At 45.7% G+C, this 18174-nt stretch overlaps 1 protein-coding gene across 1 annotated transcript in view; it reads right to left on the bottom strand.

The window, feature by feature from the left end:
* LOC309400564 (claudin-15-like) overlaps positions 1-16317 on the bottom strand; it is a gene marked incomplete at its 3' end in the record, with an annotated part of 35328 nt that extends 19011 nt beyond the window's left edge. The window contains exon 1 of the mRNA XM_081969133.1: positions 15831-16317. Coding sequence (XP_081825259.1) covers positions 15831-16047 — 217 coding nt within the window. The 5' untranslated portion in view covers positions 16048-16317. The remainder of the gene's footprint in view (positions 1-15830) is intronic.
* Positions 16318-18174: the final 1857 nt, after the last annotated feature.

An 18174-nucleotide genomic window follows, 5' to 3' on the forward strand; every position in this document is an offset into this window, starting at 1 on the left:
TGGAAAAAAAACCTGCAATGGAGGTTTTGATTCCTTCCAGACAGCAATAAATGAAATGGCTTATTACCCTGCAACTGAGTGGGAGACAGATTCCCTATCAAAATGTGAATTTCAACCCAGGCAGGAAGAAGGGATTTGGCCAGCATCTTTCACTTGCCAGCCACCACAAATGGGGCTGCAACCAGTAAATGAAGCAAAACCAGATTGGGTTTTCTTCCCAGAGTATGGATGGATGAGATGCCACTGGCCACCTCCTTTGCCATCAGCATGGGAAAATGCTCCAAGCCAGCAGAGGGCACCTACTTGGCCCATAACTCCTCCAAGCCAGCAGGAGGGTCCTTGGCACATAACCCCCCCTAGCCAGCCATCATTGGAATTCCATAGACGTGCTAACTTGCCTGTATGAATAAATGGGACTTTAAGGATGATTCTGCCTTGGACAATGAATTATTTCATACATGGTATTTAGAACGCTAACACCCATGTTGGCTTTTGGCTATTACTTTGTTTGCTTCTAGGTGTTCGCTAATTCGTAGCTTGATTATCTTTTCCAGAATCTTTCCTGGTATTGAGGTCAGGCTGATAGGTCTGTAGTTTCCTGGATCTGTTTTTTTCCCTTTTTTGAAGATGGGAACCACATCAGCTCTTTTCCAGTCCTCTGGTAGTTCCCCGGTGTTCCAGGATCTCTGAAAGATATAATTCAGTGGTTCTGAGATCTCGTCTGCTAGTTCCTTCAGAACCCTGGGGTGTAATCCATCCGGTCCTGGTGATTTGAACTCATCCAGGGTAGATAGGTGCTCACTTACCATTTTCTTCCCTATTTCAATTTGTGTTCCTAATCTGATTTTTGTGGTGCTGTTTTTGATAGGTTGGACTGTTTTATCCCTTTGTGTAAAGACAGATGCAAAACATGAGTTAAATAGTTCTGCTTTCTCCCTGTTGCTTGTCACCTTCTTGCCACTTTCTCCCAGCAATGGACCAATTGTTTCCTTAACTCTTTTCTTGTTTTTAACATGTTGGAAGAAGCTGTTTTTGTTATTTTTTACTTTTGTGGCAAGCCTTTCTTCATTGTGAGCCTTAGCTTTCCTCACTTCATCTTTACATGCTTGGGCTATTTGCTGATATTCTGACTTAGTTATGTCCCCCCCTTTCCACTTTTTGTACTTATCTTTTTTGTCTTTCAATTTGTCAGAGAGTTCTTTATGCAGCCATGCTGGTTTCTTTTGGGAGCTGTTATTTTTCTTCTTCATTGGTATTGTGCTAGACTGGGCTTTTGTAATCTCATTTTTCAAAATTTACCAAGCTTCTTGAGTTGTTTTCCCCTTGAGGATTCTCATCCATGGAATTTTTCCCAAGCTCTCTCTAGGTTTATTGAAATTAGCTCTCTTAAAGTCCAAGACTCTAGTTTCACTTTGTTCTGTTGGAAGTTATCACCCAGCCCTCTCCCAGAAAAATGAAATATCCTAGGAAATATTGAAAAGGCAGAATATTTCTCTGGATGTGAAAAGAAACATGTTTCAAAAAGACAAGGTAACTCTCCCTGCAGTTTCCTGCCCCCACCTTTTGTCCATGAGCCATTAAAGCCCGAGCTAGTCCACTTTACATAATAAAAGCCTGGATGGGAATGAAGGCATGGTAATATAAGCCTTTACTCAACTGACCACATGGCATCTGAACTCAACGAAACCTGGATTCAAAACTCAGCCTAGAGGATTGCCCTTGCATGGGCCCATGTGAGTCTGAAACCAATCAGAATACATTTCTTACACAGGAACAGGAAACAGATAGGTGGGGGAGAACAGATTATAAAAAGCCCTGCAATCCCTTCTTCGACCCTTCTTCCCTTTTCTTCTTCTTCACCCAACACCTGGAAGCATGTGATCACCTTTTTCCCCAGGACCTCCAGCCATGCGGTCTTGTCCTCCATTAAAACATTAAACCACCTTTGTAAGCAGCCTCCATGCCTCCAGTGTATTTTTCCCCACTTGGGGGCGAACCCAGAAGGACATTTCTTCCAACAGTTCTACTACTTGTGTTTGCATAATGTTGAATTCCAATGTTGCATGGTCACTTGCCCTCAGGGTTCCTGTGGCTTCAACACCTTCTATCATTTCCTCTCTGTTAGTGAGAATTAAGTCCAATTTTTCACGCCAGGTCACGGGTATCACGGGTATCACCTGTTTTATCTAGTGCAGCTCCCCCACAACCCCCCTCCCTCTTCAGTGAGAGACAGGAAGGGAGCAAAGTTCTTAATTGTCAAGGCAAAGAAATGAAGACAAGAGAAAATGTTTTATCAGAATTCATATTCCTCACTCTCGTGTCCATTCCATCTACACCTGGGTCCTATCGCCACATATGACCCTTCCTCTGATCCCCAGGGCCTCATCTGGACCTACATTCCATCATCTCATCCTTCAGAAAAATGGACGCTGTTTTGAAAGATGGTTTGAATGGTGGACAGGACCACATGGTTTGAGGTCCTGGAGTGGGGGTGGGGAGTTGATGACATGCCTTGAAGATCCTGGGTGAAAGGGAAGAGATGCTGAGAGTCCCTGGGTTTTATGCCCTCTCTGGGCTTTGAACTTCCTGCGGCACAGAAAGAGAATCCTGATTGGTTGCCGTCAGAGGTCATAGCTGGCTTTGTAGATTGTCCGTGTGCCAAGTTTGCTTGAAACTTGGTGGGTGGCAGAGGTGGTATTCGGCAGGTTCTGACCAGTTGTGAAGAACTGGTAGCGGAAATTTTGAGTAGTTCATAAAGCCGGCAAATGCCACCTCTGGCTGGCCACGCCCCCATCTATTCTCTGCCTCCTGAGTCCCAGCTGATCAGGACTGCCATTGAAACGGGGAGAGGGGATGACATGATATTTGGGAGGGGAAGCTACAGCACAGGAGTGAATGAAGAAGGGAGTGTTTTTCTCACCATCTACTGCGCATGCTGCAGATAGTGGAATTGCCGCCAAGGCCAACCGTCCGGCATACCAACCTGATGATGTTTTTTGAAGATGTAGCCCACATGACACCTGTGGGGTGTGCGGATTGGACTGGGTGATGGGGTTACCAGGGGGAGGGAGTTGGGTCACATATTGATATCTCTGATTACGTGTGCTTTTGCCTCAGATCTTGCTTTGCCTAGCTGCTATCTACTCATAACCAGTAAAAGTACTCTTAATTCTGAAAAATGGAGTTGAGTGGTTTCTTTCTTGGTTACTGATGGAAGCTGCCCTGACAGTATCCTTCCCCTGGAGTGGGGTGGGAATGGAGACTTTACAGTATCCTTCCCCTGCCACGCCCACAAAGCCATGCCATGGCCAGAAAGCCAGGCCCACAGAACCAATAGTAAAAAAAAATGAATCCCACCACTGATGGGTGGTGCAATGAAGAGCAATGAAATGGCTCTGCCTGAAGGGAGTAGATCTTGGTTATGTAGAATAGACTGGCTCAGGCCTTAATGGCCCATTGACAAAGGTGGGAGGGGCCTATTAAGAGTGAGTCTGTTTCCTGCCCTAAAAACATGTTTCTCCATTTCTCATCCAGGGAATTATAATATTCTGCCTTTTTAATATTTCCTAGGATATTTCATTTTTCTAGGAGAGGGGTGGATGCTAACTTCCTTCAGCTGAATCCTCTCTGCCTCACCCCGTCCAATGTCTTCCCTTCCTGTCGCAAATTGCTCTTGGACAGAGACTGGTGAACGGGGGCCATTTTCACCCGAGCAACGGAGCAACGCTTTGAAAGAGATTCTACGGAGATTCGAATGGTGCAGGAGTATGAACGGATTTCCAGAAGGAAAAAATTGCAGACTACAGGAAGAATTTGCACCACACGGGAGACCCTGAGGACACAGATAGACCTCCAAGTGGCCTCTATCATCATCATCATTTAATGACCTCATAATCTCTTCTTGGGTGGAGTCTGGGCAACTGAATGGAGCTAGCAGCGTTTACTGGCCAGATACCTTTCCTGACGCCAATCAGGAGTTTTGTTCAGCAGATATATTCTCATTGTGCCCAGAGAGACAAATATCTGCCTCTACCTAGGATCGAACTCACAGCCTTCTGATTGTGAGGTGAGAGCTCCGCCTCTAGGTCCAAGTGGCCTCAATGACCCTCTAAAAAGGATGCAAATGACTAGCTGTCTGCAAGGAATATAAATCCTTCCATTTTCCCACCATTGAGTTAGAGCTGATGAAGCTTCTTGGATGAGAAGCGAAACATCTTGAAAGAAAAAAAAACCCCAGAAAAGTCCAGTTGCCTCCTGAAAAAAAAAACCTTTGAGACTTTGAAAGAAATATTGAACAGGACTGAGGAAGAAACTCTAAGATTTGCAGCAAAATGTCACAGGATGGGGCACTACCATACAGGTGGTGCTCAACCACGATTGAGCCCAACATTTTTGTTGTTAAATGAGACAGTTGCTAAGTGAGTTTAGCCCCATTTTACGGCTTTCCTTGCCACCGTTGTTAAGCAAATCACCGCCATTCTTAAGTTAGTAACTGTTCAGTGAATCTGGCTTCCCCATCGACTTTGCTTGTCAGAACATCGCAAAAGGGGATCACAAAAAACCCTGCATTTATGGCACTGCAATCGTCATAAATGTGAGTCATTTGTCAAGTATCTGAATTTTGAACCTGTGACCATGGGGATGCTGCAATGGTCATAACTCATTTTTTTCAATGCTATTGTAGCTTTGAACCAACACTAAATGAATGATTCTTGGGGACTACTTGTATCAGTTTGAACCTTCAGACTACAGACCTACACACAAGCATCTCTTGGGTCAAATTTTAATGACCAGAAAGAGTCAGCTACCACTTTTTCTGACTTTTGTGAGCACTAGACACTAGTACAGTGGATCTCAACCTTCCCAATGCCGCAACCCTTTAATACAGTTTCTCATGTTGTGGTGACCCCCAACCGTAAAATTGGTTCCTAAGACCATTGAAAATATGTGTTTTCTGATGTTCTTAGGCGACCCCTGTGAAAGGGTCGTTCGACCCCCCCAAAGGGGTCCCGACCCACAGGTTAAGAACCACTGCTCTAGTATCTGATGATTTAAAACAGGGGTCACCAACCTTTGGGATCTCATGGGACCACTAAATTCATAATTTTAAATCCTGCGGATCACTAATACGATCTGCCTAAAGATGGGGCGTGGCTAGGTGGTCATGTGACTAAGTGGGTGTGGCCAACTCGATGTCACTCACATTGAGGGGTGCCTCACCAACCTCTACTCGCCTCTCCTCTCCCAGCCACTCCTCGCCTGCCTTTCCGGGTTCCTTAGGGCCCCAACAGGAAGCAGTTGCTGGAGCTAAGCAGCCACCATGAAAAAGACTTGGCAAAATAGCTGGCTCAGTTCAAATTGGATCTGACCGAGAAGGAGGCTCAGCAGAAGCACCTCACTGAGGACTACAAGCATAGGCTTTCCAAGCAGAGGGAAGACCTGCGGGAGTGCAAGGCCAGGTACTGGCACCTGGAGGCTCAGTGGGCTGAGATGGTCAGCCAGTTCCAGGCCATGATGCAGTCCCACTGGAACAAGGCCCTCCGGCTCTTTGCCACCAGCGGCACTTCCCTCCAGCCTTTGCCCAAAGCCCAACACCAGGAGGCCGAAGCAGACCCCAAGTCAGAATTACGTCCCAGGGGCCATAGTTTGAGGACCCCTGATTTAGTGCAATATAACAAATGCAAATAATTTTTCTGCGGACCACCCAAGTTTTCTCGCAGACCACCAGTTGGTGGCTGCTGATCTAGTCCAACCCCTATGATGAAGCAAGCTGCATTTCACAAAAACGTATGCCTTCTCATAAAACATATTCCGGGTAGTTTCTTGACTTACGACCACATCTGGAGCCCAACATTTCTGTTGTTCAGCGAGTCATTTTGTTAAATGAATTTTGCCCCACTTTACGACCTTTCCTGCCACCGTTATTAAATGAATTGCTCCTGGAGTCAAGTTAGCAGCACGGACCTTAAGTGAACCAGGCTTCCCTGTTGACTTTGCTCGTCGGAAGTTTGCAAAAGGGGATCACGTGACCCCGGGACACTGCAACTGTCATAAATACGGGTCAGTTGCAGCGCCTCTGAATTTCGATCATGGGACCACGGGGATGCTGCAATGGACGTAAGTGGGAGAAACGGTCACAAGTCACATTTTTTTCACTGTTGCTGTAACTTTCACTGTAACTTTCACTGTCGCCATAATGGTCTCTACATGAATTGTTGTAAGTCGAGGACTATCTGCAGTCTAAAAGGTGCTTCCCAACTCCTTCATTTTTTTTACGACTAGAGACTAACATGGCTTTCCTTCTCTAATGACGTCAAAAGATATTTTTTTCAAACAGACACAATAAATTTTTCCTGGGTTAAGGTAAAGGTTCCTCTCGCACATATGTGCTAGTCGTTCCAGACTCTAGGGCAGTGATGGTGAACCTATGGCACACGTGCCACAGGTGGCACGGGGAGCCATTTGTCAGGGCATGCGAGGCGCTGCCCTGTCAGCTGGCCAGCGCGCATGCGCGCTCTGGCCAGCTAAATTCACCCTTTTTAAAAGCCATTTTTCGCCCTCCCCAGGCTCCAGAGGCTTTATAGGAGCCTGGGGAGGGCGAAAAGAGCCTCCCCCCCCCCCAGAGGCCCTCCAGAGGCTTCATGAGCTTCCCTGACGCCTTCGGAGCGCTCAAAACGACTCTCCGAGCAAACCGGAAGTCACTTCCGGTTTGCTCGGAGGGTCGTTTTGAGCGCTCCGAAGGCGTCAGGGAAGCCTCCGGACGGTCCCTGAAGCCTTCGGAGCACTCAAAACGATCCTCCGAGCAAACCGGAAGTCACTCGGGAGGGCATCCGGGGGGGGGGGCGAGGGAGGTTGTTTTCGCCCTCCCCAGGCTCCTATAAAGCCTCTGGAGCCTAGGGAGGGCGAAAAAAGCATGTAAAAATGAGGGGGAGGGAGCGCCTGTAGTGCACAGATGCACACTGGGGGGTCACACATTGCATTATGGGTGTGGCACGCCCGCACACGACCCCCCCTGCCCTCCCCCCACTTATGGCACGCGAGCCAAAAAAGGTTCGCCATCGCTGCTCTAGGGGGCAGTGCTCATCTCCATTTCAAAGCCGAAGAGCCAGCGTGGTCTGAAGACGTCTCCGTGGTCATGTGCCCGGCATGACTAAATGCCGAAGGCGCACGGAACGCTGTTACCTTCCCACCAAAGGTGGTCCCTATTTTTCTACTTGCATTTTCTACATGCTTTCGAACTGCTAGATTGGCAGAAGCTGGGACAAGTAACGGGAGCTCCCTCTGTTACATGGCGCTAATGGTTCGAACTGCTGACCTTTTTGATCGACAATCTCAGCATCTTAGCCACTAAGCCACCACATCCCTTCTTCCTGGGTTAGTTCATATTAACCCTGATGCCAGCGTGGAAGATGAAGATTGGACCATGTGATGAATTATGGGGTGTGGGGATAGATGATGAACTTTTAACTTGGGGAATTCACCGGATGTACCTTAGAGTTGAAATTTCAACAGCATAATGCCAACATGCCTGTCTTATTAAATTGGAGTTTTAAGGACTATTTTGCCTTGGACAATGATTTAATTCTGCATGATATTTGGAACGTTGACATTATTTCAACTCTCCCTTAAAAATTTTTTCTTTCATCGGGGTACTGAATCCCAGCTCTGACCCAACCCTGGGCAGGACGAAATTTCAGTGAAGATGGAGGAAGGAAAGAATGCAGCAGAGAAAGCTAAGGATGATGGATCGCTTATTTTTGTCGAAACCATCTATGCACCTTCTAAAGAAATAGTTCAACAGGCAGAGGCGAAGCAAGGGGAGCTTCAGCAGGGCGCCCGGCGAAAGGAACCGAAACCAAGATTTCCCTCACAGACGGAGTTTGATCTGCGGGAGGAAGTTTCGGGATTTATTGCTTCTCAGGAATGCCTGCTGGAAGGAGGGGGGCCCCCCAAGGGAACTCTGACAGACGGCTGGAGCATGGGGAGAAGAGCAAATGAATGGAGATCTCAGTCGCTATCACGCAGCCAGTCTTTGATGGGCCTTCCGGACCAATTCCGACGCCTAAATGTGAGTGAACAAAAACCCCTGGGGCCCCCAGAACCACCCGGGTGGAGCCTAGCAAAGCCCACATTATCCTTTCCCAGCAGAGAAACTGCTGCGCAGTGGAGCGGAGACCTTGGGTCTTTCCACACAGCCATCAGCGAATCAGCACCCCCCCCCTCCTGGAGGAAAAAAAAATTGGGAAGTAAAACTTAACCAGCCGAAAGGGGCCTGGAACACTTTCACCTCCCCCCCTCTGCAAAGCGATGGCTCTGGACCCATCAATCAAGCCAATTCAGGTTGGGCTTTCTTCCCGGGTCATGGATGGGCTCAATGCCAGTGGACGCCTGCCCCTTCCCAACCAATGGCGCCACCCCAAATAGCTGCTCAGAGGCAGAGCCAGGGAATGGGACCACCACAGGGCCCAGCCCCCCCACCAATGCCTCAGCAGGCTTTTGCCCAACCGATGGGTGTGGCCCCACAAAGAAGCTTACCACCCCAAGCAGCAGGCCAACAGGTTGCTCCGGTTCAACCACCAGCACCCCCTCCTCCTCCCACACCCCCCCGGTTCCGTGCAACCTATGATGGCAGCCGAGACAAACTAGCTTACTTTATGAATCGAGTGTTGGCGTACGTTGACCAAGGAGGCCCACAATACCTGACGGATCGAGAACTGATCCAAGAAATAGCAGAGGGGATGAATGAAGGAGAGGCAGCACAATGGATAGCGGAACTCCATGAAGAAGCAGCTCCTGAGTTAGATGACATAACGGGGTTCATCCAACTGATGCGGGCCCGATTTTACGATGTGGCCCAACAGGTAGATGCTGAAGACCAGATCCAGGAATTACGACAGGGGGGTCGGCCGGTCAAAGAATTAGTTTGGGAATTCCGGAGAATAGCTGGAAGACTACGTTACTGGCCAGAGAGACTATTGGTCTATACGTTCAAAAAGGCCTTAGATCCCAAACTGAAACAAGCTTGTGCCGTAAGGGGGACCCCAGATCGTATCCAAGAATGGTACACCACTGCAATCATACTGGACCACGAGATTAACACCTATCCAAAGCCTGGTACCAGAACCCCTGAAAAAAAACCGTTAGCCCACCGAACGCAGAGGCAGCAAACTGAAAAGCTCCCGCCAACCCCTCGTTCCTGGGGCCCCAAAATAAAGTGCTACCGTTGTGGTCAGCTTGGCCACCAGGCATCTACATGCTGGGCTCCAGCCCCAGTTCCACAACCACGCCAACCACCTGCCAGCACAGTCAAGAAAACCCCCAGAAAACCACCAGAAAAAAGTCGTCTGGCACAACAGCCAGCAGGGGCAGAGAGCGGAGCCACTGAAAACGCCCGGGACACTTCAGAGGAGGAAGAGGAAGGAAACCCAGAAGACGACCCAATGGTGAGTGCACCTATCCGCCCCTTCCAAATAAAAGCCAAACTCCAAATACCGAAAAGGGGGGTAGAAGGGGAAGTTGGGGTGATTATAGATACCGGCTGCACCCGATGCTTAATCAGCATGTCAATAGTGGAGCAACTAGGTATACGCACCAAACCCCTGAAACAACCCATTCCGTTTGAGCAAGTGGATGGAACCCTAATTGGGGGAGCTCCGGCTACAAAGATCACTGAGTTAGTAAAACTGGCGATAGGCCACCACTATGAGTTCCTCAGATTCATCGTGGCCCCTGGAATGCAGGAGTCAGTTATCCTAGGGCTTGCATGGTTGGACAAGTGGGAACCTACCATAAAGTGGGAGGATGGCGTTAGAAAGGTGACTATTGGACTTGGGCCGTTACCACCAGTGGAACCAAAAGGCCACCCAGGAACATTGGAACCTAACAGCCCAACCCATCCAGAACCTGCAGCAACCGCAGCAGACACTAAACTTCCGGGAATCCAACGAGTCCCAAAGATCTATTGGGATCTGGCGGAGGTGTTCAGTGAGGAAGACGGAAACTACCTTCCACCTCACCGCGCCACAGATTGTGCCATAGAGTTCAAACCTGGGGTAACCTTACCAAAGCCCAAAATGTACTCTATGACGCCTAAAGAGATGATAGAATTGAGGAAGTACATCGACACCAATTTGAAAAGAGGGTTTATTGAACCAGCAAAATCAAAAGTAGCGGCCCCAGTGCTCTTCAGGGAAAAGAAAGATGGGGGGGTTCGCCTCTGTGTGGACTTACGAGCTTTGAATGCGGTATGCGAAAAGAATACCTATCCCCTCCCTCTCATGAAAGATATGTTGAACCACTTGGCTAAGGGCAAGATCTTCACCAAGCTGGATTTGAGAGAGGCGTATTACCGTATACGAATCCGGAAAGGGGATGAGTGGAAGACCGCTTTTAATACTCCCTTAGGCAGCTTCCAATATAAAGTCATGCCTTTCGGACTACAAGGAGCACCCGCAGTATTCATGCAGTACATAAATGAAGTGCTACACGACCACCTGTACCGCGGAGTACTCGTTTATTTAGATGACATCTTGATCTTCTCTGAGACCATGGAAGAACATGTGAAACTGGTACGGCAAGTCCTGAAAAAACTTCTAGCTGCCAAACTTTATGCAAAATTGTCAAAGTGTGAATTCCACAAGACCTCGCTAGATTATCTGGGATATCGTATCTCCAATGAAGGAGTAGAAATGGACCCAGAAAAAGTGAAAGCGGTGTTAGATTGGAAACCTCCAAGCACTCGCAAACAATTACAAAGCTTCCTTGGATTTGCAAACTTTTATAGGCAGTTTATTCCAACCTTTGCTGAAATTGCCCTACCATTGACTGACCTATTAAGAACGGGGCCTTCCCCTACTAAACCAAAAGCAAACCAACCATTAAAATGGACAATCGACTGTCAAAAGGCTTTTGAGAAATTAAAACGGCTCTTTGCCCAAGAACCCATATTGCAACACCCCGATCCAGAGCGACCTTTCATAATCCAAACGGATGCCAGTGATGTCGCGATAGCCGCGGTGCTACTACAAAAGAATAAAGAAGGCCACCTCTTACCATGCGCTTACATCTCCAAGAAACTCACCACTACGGAAAGAAGGTGGCCCATTTGGGAGAAAGAGGCATTCGCGATCAGATGGAGCATGCTCACCTGGAGGCATCTCCTGGAAGGGGGGGATATACCGTTCGAGGTATGGACTGATCATAAAAACCTCGAAACTCTCCTTGCCCATCGAAAGTTATCCCCCAAACAGGTCCGTTGGGCCCAATATTTCCAAAGGTTCAAATTTGAAATTAAACACATCCCCGCAGGGAAGAACTTGTTAGCAGATGCACTATCGAGAAAACCCCAGTTTGACAGTAAGAAGGAAGAAATTTTCCACCCCATCATATCTCCTTCTCACCAAAAGGCAGCTCAAGTCACCAGTCGAAGCCAAGATAAACTGAGAACCGAACTGAAAGCAGCCCTCCAGACAGACCCATGGTTCAACAACAACAAAGACATCCTAACGATTAATGATGGCGTAGCCTGGAAGGGATCCAAACTGTACGTCCCTGCAGAAATGAGATTGCAAGTGCTACAGCAGAGTCATGATGCGAAACTAGGAGGTCATTTCGGATTCCTGAAAACTCTCCACCTCGCTAGACGTCAATTTTGGTGGCCAAAGATGAGGTCGGAGGTAGAAGATTATGTAAAAAGCTGTGCTACTTGTGCAACAATGAAAACCCGTCCGGGAAAGCCCCCTGGACTACTACAACAAGTGGCCAACCCTAGCCGACCATGGGAAGAGATAGCAATGGACTTCATTGTCGAACTTCCAGATAGCAGTGGTAATAAAGTAATCTGGACAGTTATTGATTTGTTTTCCAAGCAAGCACACTTTATCGCTTGTTCAAGCCTACCATCTGCAAAGAAATTAGCGAAAATGTTTGTGAAACACATTTATCGCCTACATGGAGTTCCAAAAAGGATCATTTCAGATCGCGGAGTTCAATTCACCGCCAAGTTCTGGAGAGAATTCCTAAAATCGATCGGGTCCACGCAGGGACTCAGCTCAGCATTTCATCCCAGCACAAATGGGGCAGCAGAGAGGGCCAATGCGATGGTGGAACAGTATATCCGGTGTTATGTGGACTATCAGCAAGACAATTGGTCGGACTTGCTGCCTTTCGCTGAAGTAGCATATAATAATACGGTTCACAGCAGTACCGGATTAACTCCTTTCCAGATTACCAGTGGCATGGAATTCGTTCCCATGCCTGAACTACCTAAGGAACCTCCCTCATCCATGTCCCTGAATGAATGGCTGGAGACACTAAAGAAGGGATGGGAGAATACCAAAAAGGCGCTAACAGATGCGGCAGAAGCCTACAAGAAGCAAGCTGATAAACATCGTTCCCTACAACCCCCCTTTCGAGTGGGGTTGTATAGAGGTCGTTTACAATATTTAGTGCATTGGAAGGGATACCCTTTGTCAGAAGCTACGTGGGTGAAAAATTGGGATCTGAAAGCAGATAAATTAGTGAAGCAATTCCATGAGAAATTCCCTGATAAGCCAAAGGGTCCCCCTGGGGGAGGAAGAGGTGGTTAAATTTTGATAGTTAACATTTATGTTATTCTCTTTTCAGGAAACGTTTTTCTTTTGAGGAGAGGCCGCCTGTCAGGCCTGTAATTCTGTTCCTTTTAGGATCTTTGGCCTGCCACATAATTAAAACATATATATTATGCTGTTTCATTGGTATAGTAGTTGGGAGGGGGGAATAGAAAGGAGTAGGATTGTGGAATGTATTGTTATGGCTTTCTTAGAAGCTCAAGGTCGTCTTTTGTCTCCGCACCTCGACACCTTGCCGGAAGAAGAGGGGTGTACATGCCAGCGTGGAAGATGAAGATTGGACCATGTGATGAATTATGGGGTGTGGGGATAGATGATGAACTTTTAACTTGGGGAATTCACCGGATGTACCTTAGAGTTGAAATTTCAACAGCATAATGCCAACATGCCTGTCTTATTAAATTGGAGTTTTAAGGACTACTTTGCCTTGGACAATGATTTAATTCTGCATGATATTTGGAACGCTGACACCTGATTTCACACCAGTCAGCTTTCTGATTCTCTGAACATTTGACCTGTTCGTTTTGATAACTAATGCATTATACCTTATCTCGACGATTGCATTCACATTCCACAAATAGCTACTTCTTCTCTGTGTGACTTCACCATACAGGTACTTCTTGACTTACAACAGTTCATTTAATGACCGTTCAAAGATACTTTTTCACACTTATGACCACAGCAGCGTCCCTATAGTCCTGTGATCAAAATTCACAGGTTTGGCAACTGACTCATCTTTGCGACTGTTGCAGTGTTCCAAAGTCACATCATCCCTTTTTGCGACCTTCTAACACGCAAAGTCAATGGGGAAGCCTGATTCACTTAACAACCGTGTCACTAAAGGTAACCACCACAGTGATGCACTGAACAACCCTTAACCGCTGTCTCACTTAGTGACAGAAATGTGAGGCTCAATTCTGGTCATAAGCCAAGGACACTAATGGCTTTGACCGTTGTGTGCTGGCTTTCCATCAAGCTATGGTTTACCAACCAGACTGGCTAAGTTCAAATAACACACTTTATGCGAAACCTAACCACATTTTTTTCCCCACATTTGTGCAAAAGCTCGGTGCAAAGTTGCAAAGTTGGCAACGGTGGGTGAGAATTTCACAACTTTACCTACAGCCTTTTTCAACCTCGGCGATTGGTTCCGCAATCAACTTACTTAGAGCCCCCCCAAAAAATGTTTACAGATATTCTAATCTTGTTTTGGGGTTTTTTTCCCCCATCGAGGGACCAGATAATTGCTCGTTGCTGTCCCCTGCTGGCTTTCATGGGAAACAAGCGGAGGGAATGTATGGATTGCTCGCAGCCGCAGAAAATGCTATTTTAGCCCTTAAGAAATATCTCGCCTGATTTTTAAAAAGGTGAGCTTGGCAGAGAAATTAATTCTGGACAAATAATAAAAAAATAAAGTAAAGTAAAGTAAAGTAAAATAATAAAATAAAAAAATAAAAAAATAAAATAAAATAAAATAAAATAAATAAAATAAAATAAAATAAAATAAAATAAAATAAAATAAAATAAAATAAAATAATAAAATAAAATAAAATAAAATAAAATAAAATAAAATAAAATAAAATAAAATAAAATAAAATAATAAAATAAAATAAAATAAAATAAAATAAAATAAAATAATAAAATAAAATAATAAAACAAAACAAAACAAAATATAAAATAATAAAATAATAATAATAAAATAATAAAATAAAATAATAATAAAATAATAAAATAAAATAATAATAAAATAATAAAATAAAATAATAATATAATAATAAAATAAAATAATAATAAAATAAAATAATAATAAAATAATAAAATAAAATAATAATAAAATAATAAAATAATAAAATAATAAAATAATAAAATAATAAAATAATAAAATAATAAAATAATAAAATAATAAAATAATAAAATAATAAAATAATAAAATAATAAAATAATAAAATAATAAAATAATAAAATAATAAAATAATAAAATAATAAAATAATAAAATAATAAAATAATAAAATAATAAAATAATAAAATAATAAAATAATAAAATAATAAAATAATAAAATAATAAAATAATAAAATAATAAAATAATAAAATAATAAAATAATAAAATAATAAAATAATAAAATAATAAAATAAAACAAAATAATAAAATAAAACAAAATAAATAAAATGTATTTTGTCTCTAGATGACCAAAGAAATAATTCTGCACCAATGGATCAGCATTAGGCATGGAAGGGGGATTTTCCCTTTGGGTCCCTGAGCAAAAACCTTTGCTCCATTTCTACCTGTTGCACAGCTGGCAGAATAAAGGGCACGGGGTAGTAGTAAACCTTAACAGAGAGACACAAGGGAGAATGCTCAGGTGTGCAATAAAAAAAAGGTAGCACGCTCTGAATTGGTCGCATTCATTGAGCGGTAAAAGACTGCTCCGCGGTTGCTTGCAAGAGATTTGCAGGAGGCGAAATATACGGTGTATATAATGGCATCGAAGCCACCTGTTAGCTGCATGTTTAGCCAGTGTGGGGTTTTTTTTGAAACTTGAAAACTTTTTAAGATGCCTGGACTTCAAGCCCCAGAACTCCCCGCAATTCAGCGTGATTGGGGTCACCGCGGGGGAAGAGACGCCATTTGAATGGGGGGTACAAATGAACAGAGTTGGAAGAAGGGGCCTTGTAAGGTCATCTAGTCCAACCTACCCACCTAAGCAGGAGACCCTACACGCCATTTCTGACAAAGTGCAATCTTGAAAGCCTCCAGGGATGAAGCTCCCACCACTTTCGAAGGCCAAAGAGAACTGGCTCAAGCCTACAGCGCGGACCCCTCCAGAGCGCCTGGACTACAAACTCACCTGGAGCCACAGAACGATGGGTATTGTGGTCTCAAAGTCTTTGGAAGGGATGGTCCAAAAACTCCAGCTACCGAGGGGGAGTCTCTTTCCCCCCCTCAAAGACTCCCCAAAGCCGGCTAGGTATCTGGGAATCAACCTGGATCCCCCCCCCCCAATAGAGCTCCAATCTACGGCTGGGAAAAAGATCAGGATCCGGAGTAAGAGATCCGCCTGGATCCCCCGAGACCCTTTCCACCCCCGACGGCTTTGGGGAAGCGACGGACTACAATATCCATCCATTCTGTACTCCTTCCCCGGGGGAGGGGGGGTTGCCAACCCACCCTAGCCATGCTCCCACCCACCCACCCACTCACTCACCCCTTCCCACCGCTCACTGGGCAATTCGAGCAGTGACTGGAACTCCCAGCAGTTGTAGACGCCGGTGGAGTCGGTGGCGCAGCTCTGCCACAGGTTCTCGAAGATGGTGGAGGTGGTGATGACATTGCCCGAGATGCTGGAAACCCTCCAGTAGCTGTTGAAGAGGGTGACGGCCAAGAGAGCCCACCCGACGGTGCCCAGGAAGAAACCCACCGTCTCCACCAGCAGCGACATCGCGGCGACAGGCGAGAGGAGGCACGATCGGAGAGTCTTTGCAAGCGATTAGCGCGAAGCTCAGCGCTGAGCCGCTGCTTCTGCCGCTGCTTCTGTCGCTGCTGCTGCTGCTGCTGCTGCTGCCGCGCGGGAGGCACATCGAGGCTGCCTCGGGACTCGGCAGTGCCAAAGGAGTGAGCAGCAGGTAAAGGCAAGAGAGGGGTGACGTCAGCGCCCTGCCCGAAGTCCACCTCTTAAGCGGGAATGGGCAGGTGCCTTGTAGGCTCCCGGTTTAAGTGCCCCCCCGGCTGGCGGTCCCAGCGATTTGGCCCCACCAAGCGCTGCGGGGCGGGGATGGCCACAGCTGGAAAGTGAAAAAGCAGAGGAGGAGGGGAGGGAGGTCCTGCAGGTCGCTGCAGTTTGTTTGTTTGTTTACTTACTTACTTCTTTATTTATGTATCTAGTTATCTAGATTTATTATTTATTATTTACTATTTCTTTTATTTATTTACTAGTTCTTTTATTAGTTCTTTTATTATTTATTTACTCTTTTATTATTTCTTTTATTATTTATGATTTATTATTCCTTTTATGATTTATTGATTTGATTTATTGATTTGATTTTATTTGTCAATCGTTTACCAGATAATAGGTATAAGAATAAACCTGAGTATGAATGAAATGAGTAGGAATAAATGGGGACAGCAGGACAGCGAGGTAGTCCGGCAGTTTGAGGATCACGCTCAGGTGAGTGCAGGGGCGGGGGGGGGTGCTGTCCTCCTGACTTTGTGGCCATCCTACTTGGGGGAGGGGGAGTTGACGCTTGAGGCGGAATGGTCCCATGATCCAGAATAACAACAGTTGGAAAGTGTTAGATTGGGTAATGAATAGGCACACACAGGCTTAACAGTAACAACAGCTCTTTATTAAGTACAAGTGAGAACAATTCAGCGAAGGTTGAGTCTGACAGCAGCCCTTTTATAGGGAGCTGTCAGACCCTTCGACCAATAGGATTAAACCTCTGTTCCCACCAGAACAGAGGACCTTGGTGGAAACCACTGTAGTTAGAATAAGTATCTAACAGAAAGGGAGCTTGGAGGTCTTCTAGTCCAACCCCCTGCTCAGGCAGGAGATCCTATACCATTTCTGCTAAATCATAGCATCCTCATCCTCATCAATCATCATCACCGGAAGGGACCTTGGAGGTCTTCTAGTCCAACTCCCTGTTCAGGCAGGAAACCCTATAGCATTTCAGACAAATTGTGGTATCCTCATCATCACCGGAAGGGACCTTGGAGGTCTTTTAGTCCAGCCCGCTGCTCAGGCAGGACACCCTATAGCATTTCAGACAAGTGGTGGTGTCTTCATCATCATCATCATCATCATCATCATCATCATCATCATCATCATCATCACTGGAAGGGACCTTGGAGGTCTTCTAGTACCATTTCAGACAAATGGCTGTCCAGTCTCTTCTTAAAAGCTTCCATTGATGGAGTGCCCACAACTTCTTAAAGCAAAACCGTTCGACTGGTTAATTATTCTTACGGTTTGGAGCTTTCTCCTTAGTTCTAGGTTGCTTCGGTGGTGCGCTTGGCTTGCAAATTTTCGGAGGGGGCGCAAGGCGTCCACCCGGCCCCTTATTCAACAAACCTGGTTAAAATGAAGCATGGCTATGGGGTTAATTGGTTATTCAGTAGTTGGCAAACCACATTGATTAATCAGTCAAAGTCCACATTCCTTCCTCTTAATCCTTTTGCTTACAAGAAGGTACAATGGAATTTACAAGTAGACATCACATTCCATGCAGCAAAATATTAACTACGTAGAGAGTCACGTATCTATATCATGAAGTGATCATGAAGTGTCCATGAGGTGTCCATGAGGAAAGCATGCACCTGTAAACCAATCAATAGTTGCCAAGTGGATTTTCTGTCCAATGAGCTTTTACTATTCTGAGAAGTTTGACAATAAAAGGGAGCCCCGAACAATGCTCTGTGTGGGTGCCCTTCCCATCAGGGTGCCTTCCATCGGGTGGCCTTCCCAGCACAACCTTACTCCTGTCTGCGTCTGCTTTTTCTACGTCACCAACATTGGCTTATCTGCGGTGGGCAAGCTGGAGAGAAAGCCATGTCAAGCCTCAAATGA

Source organism: Natrix helvetica (genome assembly GCF_964273705.1).
Source record: "Natrix helvetica genome assembly, chromosome: W".
Classification (NCBI taxonomy): Eukaryota; Metazoa; Chordata; class Lepidosauria; order Squamata; family Natricidae; genus Natrix; species Natrix helvetica.